The sequence below is a fragment of the Stylophora pistillata genome, chromosome 1, assembly GCF_964205215.1.
Source record: "Stylophora pistillata chromosome 1, jaStyPist1.2, whole genome shotgun sequence".
In the NCBI taxonomy this organism is placed as follows: domain Eukaryota; kingdom Metazoa; phylum Cnidaria; class Anthozoa; order Scleractinia; family Pocilloporidae; genus Stylophora; species Stylophora pistillata.
This window is the reverse complement of record NC_142519.1, coordinates 57,708,115-57,721,813: the sequence shown is the minus strand read 5'-3', so window position 1 is coordinate 57,721,813 and position 13,699 is coordinate 57,708,115. Positions and strand designations below refer to the sequence as shown.

At 38.9% G+C, this 13,699-nt stretch overlaps 2 protein-coding genes across 3 annotated transcripts; both read right to left on the bottom strand.

The window, feature by feature from the left end:
* Nucleotides 1-2: 2 nt before the first annotated feature.
* On the bottom strand, nt 3-4,054 carry LOC111337117 (Golgi-associated plant pathogenesis-related protein 1). Its single transcript, XM_088725638.1, has 4 exons — nt 3,897-4,054; nt 1,609-1,676; nt 850-1,092; nt 3-567 (listed from the first exon to the last, which is right to left on the bottom strand). The coding sequence occupies exons 1-4, from the start codon at nt 3,958-3,960 to the stop codon at nt 331-333; spliced, it is 612 nt and encodes a 203-aa protein (XP_088581764.1). The 5' UTR covers nt 3,961-4,054; the 3' UTR covers nt 3-330.
* A 1,468-nt stretch (nt 4,055-5,522) lies between these two features.
* On the bottom strand, nt 5,523-13,699 carry LOC148743294 (Golgi-associated plant pathogenesis-related protein 1-like). Of its 2 annotated transcripts, none has more exons than XM_088725649.1 (4): nt 13,069-13,699; nt 8,403-8,470; nt 7,381-7,623; nt 5,523-6,418 (listed from the first exon to the last, which is right to left on the bottom strand). In XM_088725649.1, exons 2-4 carry the CDS (start codon nt 8,436-8,438, stop codon nt 6,188-6,190), a joined length of 510 nt encoding a protein of 169 aa, XP_088581775.1. In that variant the 5' UTR covers nt 8,439-8,470; nt 13,069-13,699; the 3' UTR covers nt 5,523-6,187. The 2 variants fall into 2 exon arrangements, with proteins under 2 accessions (XP_088581775.1, XP_022799084.2); XM_022943349.2 differs by having other exon boundaries at nt 13,321-13,699.

Here is a 13,699-nt window from a genome sequence, read left to right as displayed (position 1 = left end):
AGTCGAGTTTCAACTTTATTTGTAATTAAGTAGAGCGAATTTATGTAATTCAAGTTTTTTTTGATATTGTGGCGAGACGTGAAAGCTCTCATATAATGGACAATGATTTATTGCTAAATATACTTTCAAAGCCGTTATCTACACAAAAATGAAGAAGATATATGTAATTTTCACGCACAAAAAAAAATAGTGAAAACAAATAGTGCCAAAAGCCTTAACGTTTACCATGAGTTTTAAAAATTTACTCAATAAGCAATTTTCTCATAAAGTTAAGCATGTCTAGACAGAAGATGGAAACTCCCAGATCACAGTGTAGCTCAAATGAATATTTCAGAAAAGTAAATTAAAAGTAAGTCCAAGAGCAGCCAAAAGACCGGCGAAAACCGTAGAAGAACGCACACCGCTAACTCCGGATCCATTATCAAGTCGGGCAGGCAAAACATTTGCAGCGAAAGCTCCGTCTGTATTGAAGTTTCCAGCAGGACTATAGCGAATCACCACGACAAGTCTTCCATCTCCCCTTATTTGCTGGGCGGCTCCGATCTTTTTGGAGTCCTTCCAAACGACCTGGCAGAAAATAGAAGAGACGAGAATGAGCTCGAAAATTATCCCAAAACGGCTTTTGAACAGAGAAATAAAGAAACCAGCCGGATTAAAAAATTTAATCCTGGGTTAGCGCTAATCGGCCTTAGAACAACTGGGCCCTAGGATGTTAATTACCACCCGGCCAGCTTTCTCGAAATGTTCACCGGTACCCACCTATGCTCCACAGTGGAAAGAGGCTCAATGATCTGTATGGGAGCCTTTCAATTATATCAGAAATAACTTCAAAAAGTAAAGTAAATTTACCTGAGTGAAGTGTCCGGTTTCCATGGAGAACCCAGGCTTGTTAAAATCATAATCTTTGACTTCTCCGTAGAAGGCTTGGGTAGCAGAAGTGCAAGGCTCTTCGGGTGAAGGAGAACCAGAGAGGTACAGATTCTCTCCTACCCGAAGGCCAGACGCATGTTTAAACAGATTGTTTTGCGCTAAATAATCTGCCCAACTTTGAGCTCCACTGGTAAGAGTGTCATCCCACGTCACAGGGTCGACCTGTGTGATGTAACGAACCAATGTTTGAGCCATGCTTATCGATTGCTTATCAAGCCTTCTAAATAAAAGAGGTCCAGACGTCTCTTTAATTGACATCATCATTTAAAATGTTGCCATGGCAACTTATAAGACGATCTCCGAAATGAAGGGGGGGGGAGGGAGGGAGGGGGAGAGGTCAAGGGATTTTGTTTGTGTCACAATATAAGTTACCTAAGCCTCCCCTGGGCTCTCCCATCATTGACAGTTAATTTACAATCAATTTTCTATAGTTTACTCTTTAAACTCTATTGGCAGCCTCCCTCCTTTCCCCCTGAAAAACCATGTGATACCCCAAAGTGAGACTTGGCGATGACGCGTTCTGAATTATTGAAGATTTATAATTAAGTATAGATAGAGAGTTCGCGTAATGAATCTTATTTGCGCAAAGCATGCCCCACATTCCCACAATGCACACTGTTGTAACCCGCGTGCTCATACGGTTCACTCCAAGTGAGAGTCCATACGGTTTTTATTTACCTGGTGTTTTTCACGGTACATGTTGTGCCACTTTAAGCATTGGTCTTTGAAAGGCGGAATTTCTGCCTCTGTTAAATATGAATATAAAATTTAATGCTGGCTAAAATATTTCACTTGGAAAGGCTAGATTAGGATTTAGGCGTTTGAAACTGTTTGATTACGTGTTGAACTGATTTCACCTGGGTAGTATCTAGAAGTTATTAGCATCAAGTACTTCATCAAAGATAACGGATGAAGCAAGTTGCTCATAGGATAAACTAAGGATTTTTAAGAAAATTAAGAAAACTTCAAAATTTCAAAATTCTAATCGGATAGCCCCCAAACGTGGCTCGACACTCTTCACCAATCTTCAGTCATTTTAAACTGGTAACAGTTCTGTAGAGTGGCCTTCCTTGTACGCCAGTTGGGCTGAAGTTGTCGATGGCAAAATGTGATGTAATGGAGGACGTTACAGTTGACTAGCTTACCAGGGACACCGAGTAATGTAATTTGGCGGTGGTAGTTGCGTTTATCGATGTCATCGTCTTTTTTGTTCACGGATATAATATTTAGCTGTTTTCTACATGGTGGGAACAACGTTGCAGCTAGCGCTTACTTTAAAGAAAGACAGCAACGAAGGGAAAATAGCTGTATTGGTCATTTTTAACAGCTTTGGTGCGACCTCGTTCCCACAAGCAGTCTTGGACTTTAATTTTGGTAAATAGTAAGGCACGTGTAATGACTCCGATTCAGTGAGGCTCATACTCTGGAAAATGTGGGCGCAATAGTGTGGTTCTAATTAGACTACCTATCATGATCATGATCAAGTGGCGGAAATTCATGGCTGAGTTTTTCGCCTGCAGTAGAGAAGTGATCATTTAGGGTGTCAGCTTTTTTCAAAATCAAAGATTGCCAGAGTCTTGTCCTCTTTCCTAATGCCATTGATCTGTGAGCCGATGTGTGCCGCGGTGGCATTCTTAATCAGTTTTCAATAGGATTTGGTATCCCTTACCTCACCAAAAAGATAAGTCTGCACGTCTCCAGAAAGAAAAAAAAATTGCGTCGAGGCTGTCGTGTTGGGGTAGTAAACATTACGACTTTTCGACCATTTGCACCTCCTTGCATTACCATACTTGATTGTTTCACTATTTGCTGCAGGGGAGTTGAAATTTCTGGTAACCATAGAAGTTAGGAATAATAGTCATACGTTAACCGGTCAACCAAGAGATGCAAATTTCCGAAGTATGATTCTTGAAATGCATGACCAACCGGAATTCGGCGGGAATATTGCCCCTTAGCGTACAATAAATAAAGAAATACACTCAATGCTGTCACAAGTAACCTTAGGTTACTGTCCGCTACCAGGCGGGCTTGCTGATAATTAACAAATGGTAAACACCACAGCGTACACTATTGAGTTATGGATGCACGCGGGAGGTTGCTAAGCACGAAAGAAGCGTAAGAGTCGCTCGAGGCATAGCCGAGAGCGACTCTAGCTTCTTGAGTGCTTAGCAAACCTCCCAAGTGTATCCATAACTCAATAGTGTACGCTGTGGTGTTTACCATTTGTTTTATAACATATCATTGATACATTGTAGCGAAAGAGTTCCCTTTTATTCAACAAATCTTACGCGACCAGAAAAAACAAGCGCGCGCGGAAAAATAGTCTTTGCATTTGCTCACGTCAGCAGCGTACACCCATGGGCAAATGGGGGACGCTAAATTGACCAATCAGAGCGCGCGCTTTACTTTGGTTATGTTATAAATTTATATGGCCAAAAGCGAACAAATCACAGAGAGAGCAAAAACATGTCTGCATCTCATTATGTATGCGTTGTCGAAGGAAACTTTTTGCAACTAACGGACTGTTTTATGAAGTCTTGTCGGTCTTTTGTTGGATCGTGAACTTCTCTATTGGCAGTTTCGGTTGGCACTCAAATTCCTCCTTCGCTTTCGGCTGGACGAGAGCGTAATCCCAGGGAACAAGAGTCGGTCATGTTGCGCTTTTATACCTTTGATAAGCCGTCAACCATGGATTTAGTTCGTAGGAGACATTTTACGCGACTGAACACATTCAGTTACCGAACGAATAGCTAGGAAATAATAGGAAAGCGAAAGAGCCGAGATTCTGCTAGAGCAGCGCGCCTTCTACAGAGCATTTTCATTTCTTATGACAATTTTCCCGGAGCATCAAAAATTCTTGAACTTTTTTTAAGTTCGAAACTAACTTGCAACTGCATTGTGACTTTAACTTAGACATGATTAATGCCATAAATTGTCGTAGATTGCAACTGAATTCCGCATCTCACCTCCAAAGTAAGCTTTTACCAGCAGACCCAATTTGAAGCAGAGGAGAGCAAAATAAACTTGCATTTTTAAGATTGGGGTGTACTACATCTCTGTCGTTACGAAGTGTTTCCATCCAGCAGTCTTTTAATTTCCTGTCAACAAACAACTCGTTTAAAACAATAAAGCAGAGTGTATAAATAATTCATAACTTACACTTGCCCACAGGGAGTGTTGAGGTGAAGCAAAACAGATATTTATTATTTAAAACATCACGTTGTATTCATTTTAATCTTTGAGTATTTTTTTTGAATTCTTTGTTCTACAAAAGAAGTTTTAGTTATTTAAAATTTGAACAATTATAGGAGAATTTCTTGAAACATTTAATTGTTCTATGCAGCAGAACTTTTGAAAAAGGAGACTGATTAACATACTTCGCTTGGCTAACATCGGCGACAAAATATCAGGTAAATGCAATGTAGGATTCTTACAAAGCTGTCTTTATTAAAGTTATTACTAACACTTTTTATTTCACAAAGAAATTCAAAGTTATTAAACCACATTGCGACGCGACCCTATTTTGTTGAAATTTTTTCCACAACAACTTGGAAACATGTTCGCTTTACCACATTCGGTTTATTGTCTGTGTTCTACAACAAACGAATATGGTTTTGGTATAATAACCAAAACCGCGAAGATAAATAATTGCTTTCTCCTGAGTAACAGTAAATAATAAACGTATATGTGCACGATCCTTCGCAGTAAAGCACTATTTGAGTAATAGTGAAAATCAGACCTGAAAAAAATTTCAGGCCTGTACGGGATTCGAACCACTGACCTCTGCGATACTAGTGCAGCGCTCTACCAATTGAGCTAACAAGCCAACTGGGAGCAGGCCATCAAATTAATTCGACATAAACCCGTAGATGATAAATCAAACAACAACAAACATATGAAACATATGTATGAACTGCGGTTATGAAACGTATATGTGCACGATCCTTTGCAGTAAAGCACTATTTGAGCAATAGTGAAAATCAGACACTATTGCTCAAATAGTGCTTTACTGCGAAGGATCGTGCACATATACGTTTCATAACCGCAGTTCATACATATGTTTCATATGTTTGTTGTTGTTTGAGTAAATAATAAAGTTATCAAACTTTGACATGAATACCAAATCGCTCCAAAACTACTCTTGGTGAGTTAGAACAGAAGGTATAAACAACTAAAATAATTTTTCCATGCAGAGACATATTTTAACTTTCAAAAAGTATTTTCTTTGAAAAAAAAAAAAAAAAAAACCAAATTACCCCTACATTCTTTCTTTCCTTAAAATAATTTCATTTCATTTCAGAGCAACCATAATACTCGCTGGTTTTCACGGAAACCCTTATAGCCGAAGTGGGAACAATGTTCTTTGTCACCTTAACCACAATCAGCGTGATACTCCAAACCAACGCACAAAACGATGCGCAACATAACCAAACAGATAATGAAAAGGTCGTGCTGTGTTTGGCGACTGAGTCTTAGTCGATAGAATCTAGGTCCTAAAATAAAGAACTTAGCGAAAAAAATTGCGATCATCGACTTTTTTTATCGACGGAATTTAGCTCCAAACCTTCAGACTTTATTTCTGATACAATGAATATATGAAGTTCATATATTTTGAACTGCGGTTGTAGATACGTATGATGCACGATCCTCGCAGTAGAAAGCGCTATTTATGTAATAGCGAAAATCAGACCTGAAAAAAATCAGGCCTGTACGGGATTCGAACCACTGACCTCTGCGATACTAGTGCCGCGCTCTACCAATTGAGCTAACAATCCAACTGGGAGCAGGCCGTTAAGTTGATTCGTAATAAACCCGTGATGATAAATCAGATACAATGAATATATGAAGTTCATATATTTCCTTTTTTTTTTGATATATAACGATTTCTGATATATAACGATTCCTTGCCTATGCAGAAAATTCGGTGAAAAAAAAAAAAGGGATCACAAGAAACGGAAAAAATGTCACATTTCAACCTTGTTAGTGCTTCTTATTTCGCAGAACAAACATTCATTTCATCATTTTCATATCATTAAATGGAAGATCTTTTTCCATTTGTTACTGTCAAAGCAAATCTCTAACAGCTACCAAAACTGACCACTACCTTTAAATTTTGAACAACAAAACGTTGCACTTAATTGTAATAATTAACAGCGTGTTAACTATGGTTCACTTGACATAAGAAAAATCAATTTAAAACTCTTTACTGAGGAGAAACTGAAATTCCTTGCTACATAGCGTAGTAAGGGTGAAAACATTAAAAGAGAAACTTCAAAATAGCTCCAAATGCGACAAGAAAGGCTGTGAGGGCTGAACAAGAATGTATTTGACCAATTCCGTTTCCTGATCGAGCGGGTAAAACATTTTCTCTGAAAGCTTTCTCTGTGACGTAGTTCCCAGCCGGGGAATAACGAATCACAACCACAAGCCTTCCATCTCTCCTTGTTTGCTGCGCTGCTCCAATCTTTTTAGTTTTCTTCCAGACAACCTGAGAAAAAATAAAGTGAAGACCGTCAATTCGTGACTCAACGTAACAATTTTTGTCGCTCGGGTAGAGGTAGCCGGCTACCGGTTGTGCAACGGTTCGGAGAAAAGATTGGGGTTTGGAAAGATGAAAGAGGCGAAGTGAGAAGAAAAGGAGAGAGTGGGAGAAAATAAAGGAAGAGGAAGTGGAAGAGGAAGAAAAGAGGCCTAGGGCGGAAGACGTAGGCAAGGTATTCAACTATGATAAATTATCGCTTCTGTATTTCACGCAGTATTTTGTTCTAGCGGATCTACAGCGCTGTTGGGTTTAGGTGGCTTTCAATCCTCGGCATTTGAGGCTGAGTTTAATTATGAGAATAAAAAACACATTGTATACAAAAATAAAAGTTAAGTTATTGTAAGATAATTTTTATCACAACCTATGTAACGGGCCTTTTTCACCCGCTGTCGTCAACTCCGCGGACCGAAAAAGCTTTGGAAACTAAAGAAGTTTGATTTGATCGCTCATATGAAGTTTAAGTCGCCTGAAGTCACCTAAAGTTGTTCTGAGTCTCCTGATGTTTTCTCAAAACTTTGTCCTAATCGCTGTAAGTTATTAAAAGTTGCCTAACGGACCAGCCATTATTTCATCGTCTAGGGAGGGAGGATTGGGGTTTGGAGGATTTTAGATGTATAACGATAAAATTTACCTGATTCCCGCATAAGGCTCTTAAAGTAACATTAATACGATCCCCTCTCCCCCATCCCCCACTCCCTCCCTCACTGGCAGTTAATTTGCTGTCAGTTTTCTATAATCCCCCTCTTAATGCTCTTTAGGCGACGACTGTTTTCCCCTTCACTTCCCCTAAAAACCGTTTGATCCCCCCTCAAATTCCTCTGATTCCTCTTCCCCCTCCCCCCTCCCCCCCACCCCGGCGAGAAATAATGACCTTTACCTTACTGCAGGCCTTTCAAAAGTAATTCTACCTGAGTAAAGTGGCCGGTGCTCATTGAGAATCCAGGCTTGTTGAAGTCATAATCTTTAATTTCTCCGTAGAAAAGCTGTGTTGCCTCAGTACAGGGCTCCTCTGGCAGAGGAGAACCGGACAGGTATAGATTTTCTCCTGGCTGAATTCCAGACGCATGTTTAAAAATATTATTTTCCGCTAAGTAGTTTGCCCAACTTTGAGCTCCACTGGCAAGAGTGTCATCCCACGTCACGGGGTCGACCTATAAGTTGTTAACGAATTTCTAAGTCAGTCCCAAAGTTTAATTTGTCACAGTTACGTAAGTAAAAAAGTAATTAAGTAAGTAAGTAAGTAAGTAAGTAAGTAAACACTTTGTTTATAGAGGGTAGCACTAAACAGCTAAAAGCTAATGAACTTGGGCCCTAAATTAAAATTAAGGGTAAGCATTAAGCTAAATAGTAAAATGATTTTGACTTCACTGTTCTTTAAAAATTACATTAAAAAGACTCTTCTTAAATAGAGGAAGAATCTTTACGTCTTAATTCTAAAGATAATTTATTCCATAGTCTGCAAGCTCCGACTACGAAAGAGTTTCCACCTTCTGTCTTGCGTATATAGTTAGGACAAACTAAATTAAGTTAGCATACCTAGTATTTCTAGAGTGGACTTGATTATTAACAGTAAAATTTTGACTTAAGTAATGGGGATAGGTACTTTAATAAGTTTGAAAACTAAAGAACAACGGCTTATCCAAAAATGTAGGATTCTCAGACTCGTTTTTTCGATTTCGGGTAAATCAGTTCGTGGATGTGATCTTGATTTTGAAAGTTTTCAATAATTGAATGATCAACGTCTAATTTTCCCCACAGCAGCATACTTCTGAGTCAGCGTTTATTAAGATCATGAGAATTCAGGAAATGATCGCCAGCCCAAGAAAAGAATTCACCTGGTCAGGACCAAAGAAAACTGATATACCATGAGAGAAAAGTAAGGTGAACATGGATACGGATATCAGGGTGTAAAGAGTCCATTAGTGTTTACCTGATGTTTTTCTCGGTAGATATTATGCCACTTCATGCATTGATCTTTAAAAGACGGGATGGCTGCCTCTGTCACAAAGAAAGAAACATGTACTTTATGACCTTATGTAACCACTTGCATACTTGATCCACCCAGAGGAGCCGGACAGAAAGAAATTTGATTCAAACGCAGATTTATGAAGAGGATACGAAACGCGGTCGATGGGATCTGGGAGCCTACGGATTTGAAGGCGTCGATGAGACTGGTTTTCCCTATATGAACGGAGTGGTAGCTACAGGGGGAAAACGATCGTAAAGTTTGTTCATTTCGTAGTAGCATTTACGAAAAAAAAAAAAACAGGAAACAGTCCATGAGGTTGGAACAAGAACAATGACTCTTGACAATTTGTAAAGTCTTCTTTTCATCAGCTCAAATATATTTGTGGAACCCAGAGACGCCTTTTGATTGGACTGCCTTTATTTTCGCCATTCTTTAAAATCCTCGTTCGAACTCCGCTCCCGTTGTGAGATCTATTACATTTAATGAGTTTCGATTGGTTTTTAAGTCATGGAATCTAAGCTCCAATACCACAAACCAGAAATATGAATGGTTGGTGCATGGGTCAAACAGAGCATTCCTCGCATTTTTTTCGTCGTAGTAGTCGCAACTTCTACGACTACAGCAACCAAACCGTACATATAAAAGGTATGTCTGAGAACATCTCGAGCATCTTATAGCCCTTCAATATCCGCGTCGCCCACAAATCCATCACCACACTGCTTCAGTTACTAACCAACGTTAAAGGCAAGAACGAATCGAGGAACAGACAGGGAGCGATTTATAAGATCAATTGCTCCAACTGCCAAGCCTCCTACATCGGAAAGACTGGCAGAAACCTCGTAACAAGACTAACTGAACACAGACATTGACTGGGACTCTACGCAATGCCTAACCTACAGCACTAGCTGCTTTCAACGACTGACTCCGGAAGCTGGTTTACTAACCTAGAACAAACTCCCCTAAACAGGTGTCAACTACTACCAACTCCATACAAACGACTCATTCACGACATTAACATTACAAACGAACCGAACAGAAAGACCTAACTCTACCGACGGATCGAAACAGACCATTCACGACCGACTTACGCCACTTGAGTCTTACAGCCGATAACATCACGGCAAAACTGACCAATCATTTTACACGAACTGGACTAAGAACATTCCTCGGACAACGACTATTCACTTGACTCTGATGATGACTTCCGCACAGGTTGTCGAAACGTTAGTCACTGCCACCGACAACAGTCCTTCTCAGGACTACACTCACCCGGACCGCGATCACACAACACTTTCACAAAGCATTTTTACCAACCATTCTAAGAATTTGTCTTTATTAGAATGACAACTTTTTACTTCTTTTCCACGTCTTGAACCCGATATAGCTATTTTTTATCTTATTTTCATCAGGCACTCGACGAATAATTGTTATAAACGTGGTTAGATAAGTAATAGTCAGCTTTCCTTCGAATTTACTCCTTTATTTCGTGACGTTGGGATATATAGCTGTACATGAAAATTCGAACAATGTCTTCTGAAGTCTCGATCAATATCTCTATCGAACGAGATAGCTTTAATATATAAGATCTGCTTTTTACGGTTTGTTAAAAAAAGAACTTATCGCTTTAAATCATCGGTATGGTTAAGTAATTATAGTAATGGTAGAAGATGTAATTATGATCGCTTTTTCGGCTTTTACTTGCATTATCGTCATTCCCATGGGAAGAAAATTCACTCATGTTAAACCTTTAAATGCATTCCACTTAACAGGTATAACTACGACTTTGACGAGAGCTTTTCAGATATTGGCTTACTGCAAAAACCAACGAAAAGCAGCGAAACGAAACCATGAGAAAGCAGCATGGAGAAGGAACTCTAGGCACGAGAATTTATTCGACTGTTGTCAGAAAAGGCTGATAGAGCTGTATTACATCACAATGGGCTTTCAGCTTGACTGATAGGTATAAATGCAAATTTTGAGTAGAATGTCAACAATAAAATTCAAGGTTTTTACCTGAAAAACTTTGTTCCTTGGAAACTATATTTTGCATTGTTCCTTTTCCTCTTCTTTTAAATATGTTTATTTGACAAAATTGTTCATATGTTCCATGCCTTCGGTTTATTGTGTTTCAGTTACCTAATACCCTTTGAGGAATCGAATAAAACTAGAATCCTCAAAGTTTGAAAAACTGAGTTAGGGAAAGGATGAAAGTTGTGCAAATCAGACTTTGTTCCTCTGAAGTAACTGCGCAAATTAAACATAAAGTAACAGTCGTATCACAGAAAAAGGTAATCGATTATTTCAACACGGAAACTTTTGCCAGGCACCGATTCGTGTTGATATAAATGTCATCACAACACACAGCCACCGATTACTGTTTGCTTCAAACAGGTAACAATGTGCCCTGATTGTGATGAGAAATAAATGCAATTGCCATACCATTCTTTCCTATAAATTAACTGCCTTACTCGGTAATTACAAGTGGCAGTTCTCTCAAAAATCTTGCCACAAATTCGGCTTGCGTGCGAACTTCCCCGCTACAGAAAATTAACATTCGTTTTGCACCGTCTCGTGAATTCTTCCACTTAGGCATCGATATCGGTAAAGGAAGGACTCAAGAACTCGTTACGCTGTGGTCTGTAACTAATGTTGCACCAGTAATAAATACTGAATTTCCAGTAACGATACAACTACGTCACACTTTTTTTAAAGCGCAGAACAGAGAGCACACGAAAGTTTATTCCATCTACATCGCGCTAAAACAAGCTGAAGAGAAGGGTAGAATTTTATGAAAGAATAGTAACTTACCATGCGCTTTAAGCTGGGCGAAGAGAGCTGCAATGAGCGAAACATACCTGGTGGCAAACATTTCTTATCGAAACAGTTCCTTGTCGTCTTGGTGTGTTTTGGTGAGGGCTACAATAGTCGACTTATATATTTTTCAGAGAGATGTTGATTAAATTCCTCTGGGACTAGAAGCGATTCTGTCAAAGTCAATTGCTTGAAAACGTCAAGAAATGACTTCCGGTAAGTGAGTACTAAAGTAAGAAAATACAAATTTACTTCTGAAATATCAGCACATAATTTCAGTGATGGCAATATTTTGGTTGGTAAATGGTTATAAATTTTTATTGAATAAGAAAATTTATAAATGCTTCAGAAATGCGTGGTGTGAACGCTAAGCAGAGCGCGCGTTAAGGGCACTGGAGGAGACCTCCGCAGTATCAAAGAAAACCTTCTGTTTCAGTCTCTCTCCTAGGCTCCAACATCTCCAAAATGGCGGCTAGAACATCAAACTTCACAAGAAATATACCGTACAGCAGTACACAATAAAACAACCTTTGTTTCGTAATTAACCCGGCCTTTAACCGCTAGGAGTCAGACTAGCATCTAATTTCTTACAATATCACCCCTGAATCACACATTAACGTCACGAGAACGAGATGATAACCAGTCAAACAAGCTGTTGATTGTTAAAAAAATTCTCCTTGTTAGCACCTTAGGAAACGTTTAGAGAACAGTATGGAGAATAAAGGCTGATAGTTTCCAAAGAAACTGTTTGGGGCTGCGTCGGTGGGAGTAACGAAATAATTTGGATATATCAACAAAGTTGAAATGGTAAATTAGCCACCGTAACGATTACAAAAGCTGACGTTTCGAGCGTTAGCCCTTCGTCGGAGCGAATAGAGGAATTGAGGGTTGTATGTGCTTTTAAAGGCAGAAAATGGAGCTACTGTATTGGTGGGAACATGGCAACGAGAAAAATAAGAATAAATTAGTGGAATGAAAAGGGTTCGTTGATCCCTGTGAGATTTAGACTGCCGGTTTGAAAGATGAGCTTTTGTTCAAGATTTTACGGCTTTCCGTGCTACCTAAGTGTAAGGAAAGACCGCAGATTGCCATATATATGGCAGTATGGAGAATATGCATACTGTAAGGGTGTAACTGAATTCAATGAAATTACAAGCATTTAAATGGTTGTGGTTTTATCATACCACAGCTAAATAATTTCAGTCAACGAATCCAGATCGACTGAAATCTCTCCATGGTGATAAAGGCTGATAGTTTCGAAAGAAACTGTTTGGGGCTGCGTCGGTGGGAGTAACGAAATAATTTGGATATATAAAGGCAGAAAAAGCACACACAACCCACAATTCCTCTATTCGCTCCGACGAAGGGCTAACGCTCGAAACGTCAGCTTTTGTAATCATTACGGTGGCCAATTTACCATTTCAACTTTGTTGATATATCCAAATTATCTCCATGGTGATGTTCGATTTGGAATCAAATACTCTCTACCTATGATATCTTATTTTCGTCAGGGTAAATTTCAATATCGTTCGTTGTTTTGAAGGGCAGTCTTTTCACAGCCGACATTACAGAAATAGTTACCGCGTTGAACAAAATTGTGAGGTTTAAAATCAGGTTACGAAAGACCTTGAAACATATACTACAAGTATTTCAATTTGATCCAAAGTGTATCACGAATAGACGCTTTGAGAACTTAAATAAAAGGAAAGAATAGATCACAATTAAAAGACAAATTAGCAAAATACAATTACACCTCATTCGCTTCGAAAGTCACAAAAAGGAACTAAAATTTTACGAAATAAAGTAACATATTTACCATGGTGTTTCCGTATTGGTCTCTACACCAATCTAACTTGATTTGCGACGCTCGAGTTCACTACTTGTGAATTGACTAGACAAAAATCGTATCCACTTAATTGGACAGCAAAAACGATTAGCTATCATTTGTTTGGCTGTTGCGACACTGACGCGTGTTCTTACGCGATATGAAAACTCTCATCGATTACTCGGAGTTGCAATAAACCACTTGCCCAGGGAAAAATTTAGAAAGATAAACATAATGATTTACCTTTTGAAACAGCGACGCCAGGAAAGAAAATAATCGCACTAAAAAGCATTAAAAACTTCTTCATGCCGTTGAGTACAGGACGTAAAATTATCTTATTATCAGCCGGTAACTTTCCGAAAATGAAAACCACGAGCTAGATGGAGTGACATCCAAGCTTTTTCATTTCGCTTTTACAAGAAATTAAAAATAATCTGAACGAGACTGCGTCATCAGAAAGCCCGTTTCATAACAGGACTTTGTTATTCTAGATAACTATTTATTCAACTACCTGCTCAAAAGTTTCCGACTATATTAGGCCGCTGGTTTTTTTTTCCTGTTAGTCCAAAGTTTGAAGAATGATTTTGACAGCAGGTGTCTTGGGGCAAAAGGAAACTTTTTT

Bases quoted from the DNA above. Each gene is read 5' to 3' on its own strand.
- LOC111337117 (XM_088725638.1), bottom strand. From the start codon at position 3,960: ATGCAAGTTTATTTTGCTCTCCTCTGCTTCAAATTGGGTCTGCTGGTA. The intron at 1,677-3,896 runs GTGAGATGCGGA...CATATTTAACAG, and splicing joins GGTAAAAGCTTACTTTGGAG to AGGCAGAAATTCCGCCTTTC. The intron at 568-849 runs GTAAATTTACTT...ATTTTCTGCCAG, and splicing joins AAACCGGACACTTCACTCAG to GTCGTTTGGAAGGACTCCAA.
- LOC148743294 (XM_022943349.2), bottom strand. From the start codon at position 13,384: ATGAAGAAGTTTTTAATGCTTTTTAGTGCGATTATTTTCTTTCCTGGC. The intron at 8,471-13,320 runs GTAAATCATTAT...TCTTTGTGACAG, and splicing joins TGGCGTCGCTGTTTCAAAAG to AGGCAGCCATCCCGTCTTTT. The intron at 6,419-7,380 runs GTAGAATTACTT...ATTTTTTCTCAG, and splicing joins GCACCGGCCACTTTACTCAG to GTTGTCTGGAAGAAAACTAA.